This window comes from Aptenodytes patagonicus, chromosome 2 (assembly GCF_965638725.1).
Source record: "Aptenodytes patagonicus chromosome 2, bAptPat1.pri.cur, whole genome shotgun sequence".
Classification (NCBI taxonomy): Eukaryota; Metazoa; Chordata; class Aves; order Sphenisciformes; family Spheniscidae; genus Aptenodytes; species Aptenodytes patagonicus.
The window spans coordinates 67,401,098-67,416,371 of record NC_134950.1 but is presented as its reverse complement, the minus strand read 5'-3'; the positions used below and the strand labels follow the sequence as shown (position 1 = coordinate 67,416,371).

Sequence of the window (15,274 nt, the reverse complement as noted above, 5' to 3'; positions counted from 1 at the left end):
TTAACGTTTGAAGCTTACAGATCTGCTGGCCTTTCACCGGCTGATGTAGGCTTGGGAAGTGTGCTTGTCAGTACAGCCATATGCTGCTATTTAGGAATATCTCATAGCCTTGGACTTTGATGGAACAAATGCACATGATTTTGTTCTGGCAACCAAGAATAGTTCTTCAGATGGAGCTCACATGTCTGTACAACTCTGACAAATGCTACCCTGCACAAGGAAGGAGCAGCCCAACCACTGGGAGCGTAAAATGTGCCGTGAAAGTCTTAATTCATGTAATCCAATGACCAACAGAAGACGCCCTTCTACAGGTGCTTCCAGGAGATCCCATCCCACAGAAATATTCCTGACACATCCAGGAATTGTAAGCCTATGCACTAATGCCTAAGAGTTTTTGTCCTAAAAGTGTAAAAACTCTTCTGAAAGAATTAAATTTCTTATGAAAGTTTTTATAATGCTCCTGAGCACTCTTACCCATATATTATTGTCAAATTTTTATATTAAAAAACCATTCACAAAAATGTCTACATTATCATCCAAGATGCATACCTCTGTGCCTTCTCGGAGTCTATGGAACATGGAAGCCATAAATTCCAGGTGGTTATCTGGGCTACTGGCCATGCTGGCCTCATATTGCCAGGGTGATTCAATTAAGTCAGAAGGAAGAAGATGGAAAATGAATGTTAAAAATTACTAGACTTAGGCTACAAAAGCAAGCAACACCAGCTGAAGGCATACTGAATGAGCTTAGAATTGAACTGAGCCTGAGTAAGTTTAGAATTGAATTGTGCTCTTTGGGTTTATGAGTGCAAAGCAGAAAGAATTGGCTGGCTGGGAAGAGGACATGACTTCTAGGGTATAATCAGTTTCTTCCGTTATTGGATTTATTCTTTTGGAGATGCATGCTCCTAAAGGGGATCTTACCACAATAAAAAGTTTTTACCTTTGTAAGCTGGCCAGCTAGTCTGATAAGCAGAACATAGACCTTGACATAGATGAGAAAGGAACATACTCTTTTCTTTCATTATTCAAGAAGATACCAGTTAATTCATTAGACATACCCCAGGTTTGCAGTTAAGAAACGTTCCTAGCATGCAAAACAGAATCAGTTGGCTTCTGTAGCAATCCACTTGCATCAGTTTAGTGGACCCCGTCAGCTTACCTTAACCTGAATAATTATCTCCAAATTTTAACAGACAGCCTGCAGGCCACAGATCAGCAGAAAGAACAACATACAAACCATCTCACTGTAGGGATTACGTCTTCTTAGATCCAGAATGGGCCCTGAAACCTGTGTCACACAAAAAAATAATATAGGAACAAAGGATTATCAAGGATCCCTTCAGTCATTGAGTTCTACCCCACATTCCCATTTAATCAAGGGTTATACATAATCCCAAAGCATCCTTGAAGCCTTTATTCCACAAACCCTCAGCTGCAGATGGCTCCCTAACACCCTGCAGCAAACCCTAGACCCAGAGCCATAACTGTAGCTGCTATAAGCAGAGAACAGGAGGAATCAAGGGCACCATAACCACTGGTATATTTATTGCAGCTTTACATGGTTGCTAGCACATGTGTAGCAAAAACAACTTCCCCTCATCATGTGGTGAACAAAAAATACCGTCTCCAGATCGGTCATGGGGAAAAAGCAAACAAAAAGGGACCGTGCAAAAGTCAGCCTAGATTTAGCAAATGTGTTTCTGACTGAATTTCCCCTCTCTTAGCTTAGATTGAAGTCCACACTGTTTATCAAATATTTCGGCATTATGGGAGGTGGAGGTCCATGCTGAGGGTGATGAAGAGAGGGCAGCTCTGTGGAAGTGATGGGCTCAAGGGTCCCTTCCCTTCTCATTAGCTCAGGCTCAGCTGTTTCCCCATTTCCAGGCTGAAAGGAGAGCTGGGAGAGGGGACTTTTATTTCCCCGGGGACAGAGACATCGTCAATTATCTGCCATTCCCTGCCGCAAGCTGTCAGTGAATAGGGCAGAGAAAGAGTACTGATAGGATTTCACCTTATCCCTCGACTCTGCTGATGGGCTCATTATTCAACTGCCGTGCACTTTGCACGGGCAATACTAATTGTATTAATTATGCTCCTACACAGCGCATGCTTATATTAGCAGTAAGCAGACTGGTGACTTTTTAAAATGAAACATCAGTGGTTCATTAGCTATATAGATTTAAAAATGTAAGCCTACTTGTTGGATCCACTGCTGAGGTGGATCTCTCGAATCTCAAAAGCATTTAATACCATTTTAGATGCGCAGTATGCTTTATATTGAGAGTAAAATGCATATTGTATCTAGAAGACGGTAGCATTATATTAGGTAACTACTAAATGCAGACTTAGAAGGTTGGTCACTACATTGGTGTAACACCAAAATCCCCTTAGTTTTCATCTGTAGGGATACCAGTCAGGTCAACAAGAGATCTGGGTAAGTAATTGTGGGCTGTGCCTTATTGAAATTATACTAGTGACTACATCTATGCGTATAATCAGAATACAACTGTATTGTTAAATTCAGAGGTAGGTTTATTTAGTTGATAGCACAGAGGCCTGTGAATGGTTTAAGAGACAGGAAAATAAATCCCCCTCTACAAAGTATATTACAGCAATGTGACAAATACTCATAGCTCAAAGTGTATTTGCTAGATGTAGGTATCATAAATAATCCATCAACGTGGTGCCTGTATGCAGCCACTGTCTGTGTGAATCTGAGCTAAGGGGGTGCTGCTGCTAGGCAGAGTCAGTGCAATTTTGTGAGGTCAGTTGGAAGTATCTGAGATGTCAGCAATATAAGTTTAAATCTTAAGAACAGATTGTGTTTGTACAATAGAGTCAACCTCTAACCTGACAAACTGAAAAGTAATTGAACAGAACTGGGAAGGTGTCATCAGTTCTGACTCTGTTACCTCCTTCTATCACAGTTTTCTTCTGTACAGAAATTAAACATACATTAATCACCAAGATTATATATAACATATAGAGAGAGCACAAGCCTATCAGGGCTCTGAGTTCTGACCATTTTATGCAAAAGCAAAGCAGAAGTAGCTCCAGGCAGGTCTTCAATTTGCATTTCAATTGCACTTCTTCCACACTTCCTTCTGGTATCTTGAGGAAAGTCTTAGCTACTAAAGCATCACAAAGCCATGAGTGCTTGAGCAAAATAAATACAATAAATAAGTAAATTCCTTTTCCAAAATTATTATTCTTTTTAAGTTTCCCCAAAGCAAAAGAAAACCTAAACACTTCCAGTACGTGTGCACACGGTCACACGTGGACACAAAGATTTTGTTCGGAGCGAAACCCATTCATCTTTCATTCACATTGATACAGAAGATATTCATTGTGTGGAAGATGTTAGCATTTTGACAGGAGTTTTGATTCTAAAGTAATTACATTTTTATAGCCAATGTGGTCATGACTAGTACCCAACTTCAAGTTTGGTTTTATTCCCCTTATTTTCTGAGGAACGGCTGATGTTTATGCAGTTAAATCTCCTCTGACTGTCAGTGTTTAGCTTCTACCTTCATAGGTCTCCAGATGCTGTCGGGGGAGTGTTAATCATCCTGTCAAACAGGGCAAGTGCTGGACACTTGCGAGGGATTTTCTGCTCCTTGGCACTCTGGACCCAACTTTTAATGCAAATCCTTGTATGCAAATGGGAGCATACAGCATGCAGCTTAACTGTCTTAAGGTTATTTGCAAAACCAAAGGGAACTTGCTGCGCGGACCCCCAGAGTAGTGTGATCAGGGGGTTTCTGCTTTGTCTCTTGGGAGCTGGTTCTCGGTGGGGCTTGAACTGTTAGACGTCAGCTGGCGTGGGTAGAAGCAGTACCATCTACAGGGATGCAAGGTTTGACCCTGGAGGTTGCAAAGTGGCTTCTGCCAAGTGCTGGGTATCGGCAAGCCTGAGCAGAGCTCAGCCCTGCAGAGGTGTGCTGAGAGCCTTAAGGAGCTAGGGGTGAGTGTAGGGCCAAATTTGGGCTCTTATTGACTGAAGACTCAAGTATCTCCAGCTGTGGCTGGAGCATGTTTATCCCTGTATGAGTTAGCCGAAGTGCATCCTCACTGCAGTTTCTCCTGAGCCTGCGAGGAGTGGCTGTTCCCAACCCCTCCTGCTCCCACCCTCTCCCTTTCCCACATCTTTCCTGGCCGTGGGTTTCTGCCCAGCACGGGTGCTCACGGCCCTGGTCTGCCTGAGAGCAACTTCTCTGTCCCAAGGGTTTTTCCTTGCTGTGGTTAAACTAGCTCAGTCCTGAGCTGGACGCGCTGTGTCGGGCTCGGCCAGGGACATGAACGGTGGAGCACTGTTACCTGCTGGCCACAGCGGAGGAGAAAACTGGCCTTAATTGCAGCCCAGGTGGTATCTCTGAGGGCTGTCCAGTCACATGGGGCAACCCTCGCTTCCAAAACAGAAAGATGTACGCTGTTTTGGTTGTGCAATGGAGAAAACTTCACGTTACCAGTAGCGCTGGCAATGCTGGGACTGGAAGAAGTATTTCTGGCAGAGCTCTTGCAGAAATATTCCTGACAAAGCAGTTCCTCGGGCAATGCAGTCCTTTCCATGGAGAAGCAGTAGACATCTACTGCCACCTCAAAGAGTATTTGCCCAGCTTAGTGCTACAAATTAAATATAACTGGATGGTGCACAACGTTTCCCCGTGTATTTGCTTTCTCCAGTGAGTGTTTGCCGTGCATGCGCCACGTAGCTCTGGTGCTTATCTTTAATAAATACGTTCAGTTGCGAAGGCTTACACTGCAAATCTGTGGCCTTCACAAGTGGCTGCTTTTTTGGGCGCTTGTGATCAATCCTTGTCTGTGGGGATGAGAGGGTGGTTTAGATTCACTGTCAGCCCCTCAGCCCCGTAGGTCACGGTTTCACAGAGCATCAGCTCCGTCACCTGCAGGCAGCTCCAGCCCCTGCCACACCATCCTGCCTCAGCACCAAACTCACCTCTTGGCCCAGCTGTTGGAGTGAAATGAACTGGGGGCATGGGGCGTGCCGGGTCCAGCTTTTAAAATTGATGGGGGAAAATATTATTAAAAAATCTCTTTTTCATTTTTTGTCAGGTTATTTTTAAGCTGGCCTAGTTTCTCAATCCACTTCACAGTGCAACGGCATTAGCAGCCATGCTGGCATCCCAGGAAGGAAGGAGGCGGTGAGAGGATGGGTCCTGCGGGTTGGGGGAGCCAGTCCCTGGCAGCACCCGCTGACCAGTGCCCTCTTCTGCAGCATCCCCCTTCCCCTCCCGCTCCCTGCCCTGCTGCCTGGCCTCAGCTGGCCGTGATACTCCTCAAACGGCTCGGTGAGGCCATTCACCTCGCCAGAGCAGCACAAAACCAAGGCAGCAGAAAAATCTGCTTCATTGTCTGCGGATGGCAGCAAGTGCTGGGGTCGAGACAAGGAAAACAGCAGATCAAGGAGGAAAGGAAGAGGGAGGCGTCCCCCTTTCCCCTCGTGGCAGCAGCAAGCTGATGGAGCTGTTGTGAACCACGGCACTTGTTTGCTATTTCTTTGCGGGTGTGTTGAAATCACCTTAGTTTGGTGCAGATGCTGAGCTGGGCCTTGAAAATGAGCACACACACAGAGCAAGGGCTTCCTCCCAGGGTGCTGAGGCCCCCCCTGGACACATGAAATGCAGAGCATACGGTGCCTGGAGCTTGTTCACCCATCTCTCGTCGTGGTGGAGAGAGCATCCCTCTTTCATCACGGCATGCCGTGACTGTGCGTACACCCACCGCGTCTTCCTTCTCAGCAACCAGGCGGGAACAGCCACGGGGAAAATGAGCAAGTATCAAAGGGGAGCTGCAGGACTTGGTTCATGCTGAATGAACCCTCTTTTTTTAACTTTACTATACGTAATAACACTTTGCAGTGATGGTGAGTGCCCCCTAAGAGCTCTGCACACTCCCAAAATAATCTCCGGGACACCCTGATGTAGCAGATGGGGACACCAGGGCTGGGGAAGAAGCATGCCAGGCATGGCAGAAATCAGGGATGGCATTGGGATTATCACGCTGAAGCATCTTGTTTCTAGTCCCACATCCAGACCCTCTTTGTGTTTCTGACACATTTTCAGTAGGCCCTGGGCCATAAGTCTGAAGTGAAAATAGGACCGTTTTATTTTTGAGGCGGGATGATTTGGCAACACAAACAGATTCATGCCCTGGCTCGCGGCCCCTCGTGGGGTTCAGTTACCCCTTACCATGACTGATGGACACCAGGCAGTCCCAGCCTCACCACCTGCCTCTTACCCTCCATCGTTGCTGACCTGCTTTCTGGTTTTTTTCAGGAATATCTTCCAGGCTCCCCGAAATCATGTCAATAGGATCACATTCATTCTCTCCAGGAGGTCCTAATGGGATTATTAGAAGCCAGTCCTTCGCTGGCTTCAGCGGGCTTCAGGAGAGACGCTCCAGGCAAGTGCCGTGCTCTCTAAGGGGAATTTCCAAATCAGGCCCTAAGGGAGCCCTGGGGTTTATGCGGTGAAGGTGGAAAAGAGGCAAGAGAGGACTGCCTTCTCTCGGACTTGCTAAAAAAAGACTTCTAGGCTAAAATCTATATATATATTGTTTGTATAACTAAGCTGTTACCCTCTGCCTTAGCTACCAAGTGCCTGTTTGCCTCTTCCCCATTAATTCCCTCTCACACGCCTCAGAGCTGTGAGAGAATTTCAGAGAATCATTTTAATTTACTAACTTATGCAGTGATCTTTTCAACATGTGAAATGTGCAGGAACACGATACGCTTCCCACCGCCCCCAGTTTAAGACCATTGCTACCTAAAAGACAGTTTTCTCATTGCCACGCTGCTATGAATTAAAAACAACTCCGTTTCCCTTGCAGGGCTGCCTTCATGTCCTGCTGGAAACAGGGCAGAGCTCGGCTGCAGAGCCTTTCCTTGCACCGCCCTTTAGCTAGACAGGACTTAGGGCTTTGAGTCAGGCACTTACCAACTCATCCAGTCCCTGATGCCCCCAGAGGCTACTTTCCAATTAATTTTAACTTGTGTAAAGTCTCTGAGTGCCAGACCACCAGTTAGCAATTGAGGAGGAACGGCAGGCAAAGGGTTGCCTCCCATTGTCAACTCAAGTCAGTGATGGTTGTTAGATGCTGACCTACCCCCAGCAGAGTCACGGAAGAGGCACCTATATGCAGCGCAGCTGTCCTCCGTTTGCTGTACAGAGCTACCTACGGTCCATGCTCAAGACCAGCAGCATGATGCTGCCCTCCAGACACGCTCTTAAGTGGACCCCAATCTTCCTTAGGAGCCCGCAGGCTTTACGCCTGAGATTATCTGGGCTCCCCTTTGTTTGTAGCACCTGGATGTAGCTCAGCCCTTTTATGGCTATGGCTATGGCTGAGCAACGTGAGGCAGGACAGGTATGGTGTAAGACAGAGAAACATCTGATGAGCCTCAGACTCAGCCCAGCGTTTCCAGACCAGCATTTGTATCTCTGCAAGGCAACTGGCATATCAAGAGCTGACAGCGCGTGTCCCAGGCTGCTCAGACTTCTTAACCTGTAAACAAATGCAGTCCTTTAACTGGCAGGCACAGAAGCAGATTCGTTTCTGCTAGCAGAGATAGTATCAGAAGATTTCCTCGAGCTATGCTCCTTTGAGGTCGTTATGATTTACAGGGATTTCCTCCTCTTTCATGTTCATTTTGCAGGTGTAACTCCTTTATTGAAAATTCCTCTGCACTCAAGAAGCCCCAAGCAAAGGTGAAGAAAATGCATAATTTGGGCCATAAGAACAGCACCACGCCCAAAGAGCCCCAGCCTAAAAGGATGGAAGAGGTCTACCGAGCCCTGAAGAATGGCCTAGAGTAAGAGCCTTTATCCTGCTTGTTGATTGAAGCTTTCTGTGACATTTTAGAGCCTAGAGAAACATATCACAGGAACAGGGATCCTTAATTGTAGGAGGGGAAAATATAGCTCTTGGAGCCTGGATTGTAACACTTAGGATCTGAAATATTTGTATGGGAAACAGGGGGCAGAATCCCATTTCCACTCAAATTGCTAGGAAAGCTCCCAAAGACTGGGATTTCAACATCAGATTATTTTTTTTTTCCTCCGAATTTCCTAGAGTCCTATCAAAGGCTTGTATCACCCTTAAGATACCGTCCCAGATGATAACAGGACTTTTACCAGCCAGATACAGGAGCAGTGATTGGAAGACACCAGCCTGTAAACTAAGCAGCAGATTAGCTTCCTTGAAACTGGTTGTTCAGTGTAAGAACACCGAGCTCTTATACACAGCTAAATAAGTGGCTCCTATTTATTCCCAAAAAGGCAGCATGGAGCTGCTTTTAGGACAGATCAATATAAATGAGTTTTTGTCTGAAAACGGATCCAATGAGGAGAGCCATTTTTTGCACAGATTTTCTTTTAGGATGGTCAGCAGCCAGCTCGGTATGTGCTGCAGAGCTCGTGCATCCCTTCTCTGGTTTGTGTTTACAGGGAGTATCTGGAAGTTCACCAGACAGAGCTGGATAAGTTGACTACTCAGTTAAAAGACATGAAAAGAAACTCACGCCTGGTATGTGTCACGCTTTTTCATTGTGCAGATGCACAGTAACCTTCTCGAGGTGCTGGAGCAGCCAGGGGGTGGGAGCGGGATACAGGGAATTTGCGTTGATGCTCTTCTTCTCTTCCAACCTTGGTCTTGTTTGTGATTTCTATTGACTGACAAAGATTACTTTCTCGTGGTGCTATTATGTTGCAAAATTAATCACAGTTTTATCTTCTCTGTTGCAGGGAGTCCTGTACGATTTAGATAAGGTACGTTATCCCCTTTGACACTGATTTTGCAAGGAAGCATTAGTATCCATACGGTGTACGTAGCTGGCATGGGAAACCTCTCTCAGCTCGATCTGCTAACCAGGCCAACACCATCGAGGGAGAAGTTACCTGACAATTTGCACTTGCGAAGGAAGAAGTCCCGCTCCCCTCCTCTTCCCAGGGGCTCTGCTGTTGCCTGGCGCCTCCGCCAGCCAGCTGTCCTCACTAACCCGGCATCAAACTTACCCCACCAGCCCTTCCCCAGGGTCTGTCAAGTTAAACTGGCTCCGCGACGGGCACAGGGAAGGAGGCAGATCCCTGCCAGGGGAGGAGGGAGGCAGAGGAGTGAGACCTCCTATTTCTGTCAGCTGCCAGTCGTTAAATCCATCGCCTTGGGCAACTTTGCCCTGCCAGATCCAGGTGGGTGGGAGTCTGGCAGGGGCACGCCAGGGGCGGCTGTGGGAGCCAGGTCAAGCCCTGGCTCATCCCTGCTCCTGCCAGTTCTGCGGAAGAAAAAATTGAAAAATTGAAGATATTTTTCCCCGCAGGAAAATTTGGGTGAAACAAAAGGAAAGCTTTCAGAAACGTTTCCTGAACAAGTCTGGCTTTTTTTCAGTCAAAATGCCAAGCTTGGTTTTGCTTTCAAAAACAGTTTGCTGAGGAAGAGAATGGATTTTGAAATGCAAAACCCGATCAATTTTAGTACAGGTTTTCAAAGTACTGAGAATATTGTATTTTGAACTAAAAAAAGCTCAGATCCTTTTTTTTTTTAAAGAATTCAAAAAACTAAGGAAATCCCATCAAAGAAAAACTTGTATTTGTTCAAAAATACATTAGGTACAGAAGTCAGTGAGCTTCATTTTCAGCAGCAGATTAATGGTAGTAAGGTGGGACAGCTAACTCCAGATTCACGGGCAACAAAACCCTGCATGTTTTAAGGAGGAGTTTCTCAGCCTCATGGGGACCTGAAGACCCGAGCAGAGCTAGCCTGGTGATGACTTACTGATTTATTTAAATGTGCCTCACCCTCTGCCTCTTCCTTTCCTTCAGCAAATCAAAGCGGTCGAAAGATACATGAGAAGGCTGGAGTTCCACATTAGCAAGGTAATGAGCGCTCCTATCATCTTTCTTCTGCATCTGCTCCTATGTTATGAGGAAAACAAACCCTTGGCCTCCTGCTACCCCTCTGCTCCGGGGAGGCCGCCTTGATGAAGCCTCTCCCAGATTCAGTATTTTTACTGCGACGGGCTGGTGGTCAGAGCCAAAGAAAGGGTTTCCACGTGGTTCGTAGCCCCCGAGGTCCAGCCGTGCCCCGAGACACTCCCGCCTGGCTTTTAGGTACAGAGAGAACGCAGGATCAGGCGCCTGCTGAGAAACATCTATCTCATTGCATGCTTATTGTTAAACTATAGCTAGAGAGAGAGTTGCATCTGAAAGTAGTTTAATTCGGCAGTTGTCTCTACTGTACGCAGCAGCTAGATTGGACTTACTCCTGGATTCCACTGCTAACGCTCTTGCTGTGTGGTTTGGGGCCCACATCTGCTTGATTACATTGGTGAGAATAGTCAGTAGAGGTACTTGTGATTTATACTAATACATTTTAGAGCTGGACAAAATCCATGGCATGTATTCTCTTACTTACAAACATATCTGCTAGCGATTAGTTGCTTTTCTGAGCCTGACAAAAGAATGAATTATTTTTGATGGATGAAACGTCTTTTGAGAGTCATTTGAAAAGCGTTCGTGCAGCTTGAAGTGCTCCAATTATGACAACCCATCCAAACCTTTTAATTTCCGTCGTCTTTTACTTTTGGAGCTGGAAAAAAAACATCAGGCGTTAGACTGAAATTTTGTTCCCCAAACGACCTTCTCTCTTGCTGGCAACATGAATGGCAAAATTAGTGCTTAAAGAACATTTCCATTCAAGTCCTTCCCACTCCAGCCTGCTCAGAGCTAATGGTTTCAGGGCTTATAATAGGACTGAAAAGCACCAAACACAAGAGGTAATGCTGGTCAGTATTACTCAAGCTTGCTGAGTACATTAGTTCACTTTCTGTAACCCACAGCAACAGAGACAAAAGGAACAGAGCTGTGCTGCGTTAAAACAGACGGGCTTGGGCAGGTAAAGAAACATCTTTGTTTCTAATGATAGAGAAGTTCTTTTTCAGCTGTACCAAATCAGGGCCGCAGCGATGCCTTCCGCCACCAACCTGCCACTGCTCTGTAGAGGAAGCAGAGCGAGGAAAACGGGATGCGCAGCAGCAGACCCCACATATTTAGGCGGGCAGATGAGCGTGCCCTAGCCATGCTCACATGGGCAGGGGCAGGACGTCAACCCTGGGCTAACGCTCTACCCGGATGGCAGAAGTAAATACCAAGTGACAGCTATTTATAGTAGCTGTCTTTAGCTTGCTGACTTGCAAGAGAAATAGGAGTGGATATTACTCCAAGAAGCTTTTTTTGTAACTTTGAAATGGCAAAATGCTACCTGTGCCTCCATTACCCTTTGCTGAACTCTTTCACTTTGCAAAGCAGTCCCTGTTTTGGTTAGGGATCCCTCAAGTCAGAGGCTTCGGCCACCAGGTATCCAAGCTAGCCTTGTAAAAGTCAGCCTAACACCTTGAAGCTGTCGGGAAGAACAGTCCCGCTCCAAACAAATAAGCAGCAACAAGCATTTTGTTAGCGGTTAAGCAGGCTTGGAAGATAGGATTTGGAACATGCCTGGATTGTCACGTCAGGCTCATCTCTAATGCAGCAACACAAAGCCGTAGATTGAGGAAGCCAAGGCGCTGGAAGCTTTCATAGAGAGCAACTCTGCTGTGAAAATCCACCACTGAGCAATAAGCACCATGGGGCACAAGGCGATTGCTTGATGTCACAGATAACAAAGGAAAAAAGTTATTCTAGGTAAAAGCCAAATATCGTCCTATCTTAACAGGGACATTAGAAGCAGAAAGAAGAGACAGCTTCCTCTGTTCCTTTCCTTCTCCTCACCCTGATACAGGCAGATTAGAAAACCTACATTTCCTGTATCTGGCAGATTAAGTTTATATAAATATATACCACTATATATAGCTGGTGTATATATATATATATACACACCAGCTATACCATTGTAGACTCCCACCGAACAGCTCAGATGGAGTAAATGTATACATTCAGTGCAGGGATCAGAGGGAAAAGGGAAACCAGAGCATGAGACACACGTAAAGCCACTGCACTCTGAAGCTAGATCCAGCTGAGACTTTAAACTGTGTGTGAGTAGGTTTTGCAGAACTGCCAGAGTGCTTACAAAATGTTAGGTGCCAAAGTCATGCCAAAGGACTTTTAAGAAGATGACTAGGAAATTACGTGAATGCCTGTGGAGCTGAAGTTGAAAACTTTCTTAATTTGACATCAGCTCTTTCTAAGTCCTTTACTTGTGCTGATTCTGACTATGACTCCCAGTTTCTGGAGGACAGGCAGTGAGAATTCAAAAAGAATCATTCCCTCCTTCCTGCCATCCACGGCTGGCATTAGCAATACAGGAGACGTTGCTGGCCCTGTGTGCCATAAATGTGCCATTTAGTGCGTCCAGTCCCCTTTGGCAGTGTGGACGTTGTAGTTGCCTTTGAAAGAACTCTTCCACACCAATATATTTGAGAAGCTTGCTGCATGCCTGCCCTACCGTTACGATTGTACGTAGCCCAGACAGGGGGGAAAGGGAGTAGCAATGGTTAAAGGCATGTGGGGCAGGCAGGTGAATTGCTGGCAGCATCTGGTGTTGCTGTAATGAGATTTTTACAGTGGAAGTTATTTTTATCTTGTGTTTCTTTTTCATAGACTGTAACAGTATCACAGCTTCATTTGCTCACCCCTTTCAATGGATCTAACAGTTGGGCTTAGTTTCCTTGTAATGCAAATGACTTATTGTTTGTTGGTTTTATTTTGTTGGGTTTTCTCAGGTTTTTTTCAATGTACCCTCATTGTTCCCACTAGGTGGATGAGCTTTATGAAGCCTATTGTATCCAAAGACGTCTCTGTGATGGTGCCAGCAAAATGAAGCAAGCCTTTGCAATGTCTCCTGCCAGCAAAGCAGCTCGAGAGAGTTTAACTGAAATCAACAGGAGTTCCAAGGAGTACACAGAGGTACATCCTCATCAGTTTAGTCTTTCGCTCTCACACTGTTTGAAGGCCATGGGAACTTTGACACTGATTTCGGAGAGAATTTCATCCAGATAAAAGAATTAAAAGCAAACTCAGCAAAGATGAATTATTACTTATTTGTTTGTCTTCCGGTGAATACCTGATGACTTACAGAGACAGGTTACATGGGCCCAAAGACTTCCTTGAAATAATAATGTTTGTGTCCAACAAGAGCAGGGTTATACACAGGAACCGCTGCACACAAAAAACCCATAAATCTGCCCCAAACCTACATATATTCTAACTACGTCTTTCCCGCAGATTTTGGGATGGCAGGTTGGCTGGAACCCATGTGTATACGGACATCTGCTGCATCCTATCCAGTTTTACTTGCTGTGATCAGCATCTATGTTATTAAACAGGCAGTAGATGAAGAAAGGTCTAATAGTGTTACAAACATCCCAGCACACAAGCTGTGACAGCCTTCCGAAATCTGAAGGAAGAACTGGAGAGGGTCCGGTACCCGTCTCCCAGTCTTTTTTTTCTTAATGTAGTCCACGTTTCTTAAGAGATTGAAAACATGCTGGGAGCCACTTTGGCCTGAAGCTGCTGCTGGCACATGTCCTGGCTGGAGAGGACTGGGACAGTGACCAGGTTACGCTTCAAGGGCCGTAACTGCCCTCTGCCAGAGGGAGGATTAGAGCGCAAAGAAGAAGAGCACGGGGTTACATTCAGCTTCAGAGTGAGCCGGCATAGCTCAGCTGTCATTTTTAGGGCCAGACCTAGTTAAACAGCAAGGATGGCTCTGGCAGATTGATTTTATTGCAAAATATCTTTCATCTGCATAGCAGAATCTTTCCTTCCAAATAGACCTTAAAAAAAAAAAAAAGAAAAAAAAAAGGCAGAAAGCGGGTTTGTCTGACCTCACTATTCTCTTTTCCAACACAGAACATGTGTACCATAGAAGCAGAGCTGGAAAACCTATTGGGGGAGTTTTGCATCAAGATGAAAGGTAATTGCCTTTTCACCTTTCCCTTCTTTCTCCCTGAACAGTAGCGGTCTCTGCACGTTAGTGGGGGCAGCGAGACACGCTAGTTTGACGTGTATTTATGATATGCGTGGCTTTCCCCCACCGCACCCTTTGCTGAACCTTCAAACCCCCAACTTACACCCCTGCCCAGTGGAAAGGATCACAGAGCCAGGAACATCAAAGCTTACAGAGAGACTTTGTGAGATGCTGCTGCTTCTTTTCAAGGCTAATTACCTCCTTCAAACGCTCCTTCCAACAGCCAAAGCAATTCAATTTTGAAGGCTGCTGTACCTTTTGCCTCTATTTCCATAATCCTTTAAGAAGATGACTGGAAAATTATGTGAATGCCCGTGGAGCTAAAGTTCGAAATACTTCCTTAATTTGACATCAGCTGTTTCTAAGTCCTTTACTTTTGCTGATTCTGACTACTACTATTTTTGAGCAAATGTAAAAAAGCAAAGACCTGGGGGTAGTTTACCATTTAAACACGTAGATAACTCAGTGGTGGCATTCACCTTTCGGTTTATTCCCTGTCTTTACGACAGGGGACTTTATGGGTTTGAAAACAATGGAATCAGTTTTACCTGAAGCCTCAGTGAATCACCAGGTATTGCTAACACTGTTATCCCTTTAAGACTCAATGTCTTAAAGAAGAGATTGCGGGGGGATCTTTTTTGGCTCTTCAATCACTGCCATGAAAATAGTTCTATAAACCAAAATCAGCATCTAAATATTCATGCACTCTTAATTCTTCATTTGAAATCTTGCCATTTAAAAAATTCGCAGTATTGCTGGTGGAGTTTTTAGAGCTCACAAATCTCATACAGGGTTTTGATTCTGCCTGCCTTGTCACAGTTGTGAGTTAGTTGTGTCCAGTGGTTGCAGTGCATGAGACATGATCTAGCTTAGATCAAGTTCAAATAGTTATTCCATGCTTCCATACGAGAGAAAACAAGTGCAGCAGCTATTATAGTTCTCCTAGCTGCATCCCACAGCACCAAACCTCAGGTTTTAAAGCCCCCACTCTTAGGTACTGCAAAGGCAGTCAAAGATGCATAGATGTGAAGTTACAAGACGGACACACAGAGCCTGAGCCAGGTATCTCTATACAAAAACCCACAGCAGAAGTGCAGCGTGGACACGCTGAGGGAAACGCGAGGTCACACAGTGCAGAAAGGGAATTGCATCAGGCCAGGTCCCTCAGAGCGCTTCCTTACTTGCTGTAAATGCAGTGCAACGTACAGTTCCTGACAGCAGGACGTGTTGCAGAAGGTGTCATGGCATCGCAAATGACTGGCCCCTTCTCTTCTGAATGCCCAAATCCTCCCGC

General features: G+C 45.6%; 1 protein-coding gene across 2 annotated transcripts in view; it reads left to right on the top strand.

The window, feature by feature from the left end:
• Positions 1 to 15,274, top strand: part of RIPOR2 (RHO family interacting cell polarization regulator 2) — a 68,646-nt gene that overhangs the window by 28,264 nt on the left and 25,108 nt on the right. For both annotated transcript variants that reach the window (XM_076330119.1, XM_076330118.1), the window contains exons 2-8: positions 6,300 to 6,426; positions 7,679 to 7,834; positions 8,469 to 8,547; positions 8,766 to 8,789; positions 9,840 to 9,893; positions 12,768 to 12,917; positions 13,863 to 13,926. In XM_076330119.1, the coding sequence (XP_076186234.1) occupies positions 6,300 to 6,426; positions 7,679 to 7,834; positions 8,469 to 8,547; positions 8,766 to 8,789; positions 9,840 to 9,893; positions 12,768 to 12,917; positions 13,863 to 13,926 (654 nt within the window). The remainder of the gene's footprint in view (positions 1 to 6,299; positions 6,427 to 7,678; positions 7,835 to 8,468; positions 8,548 to 8,765; positions 8,790 to 9,839; positions 9,894 to 12,767; positions 12,918 to 13,862; positions 13,927 to 15,274) is intronic.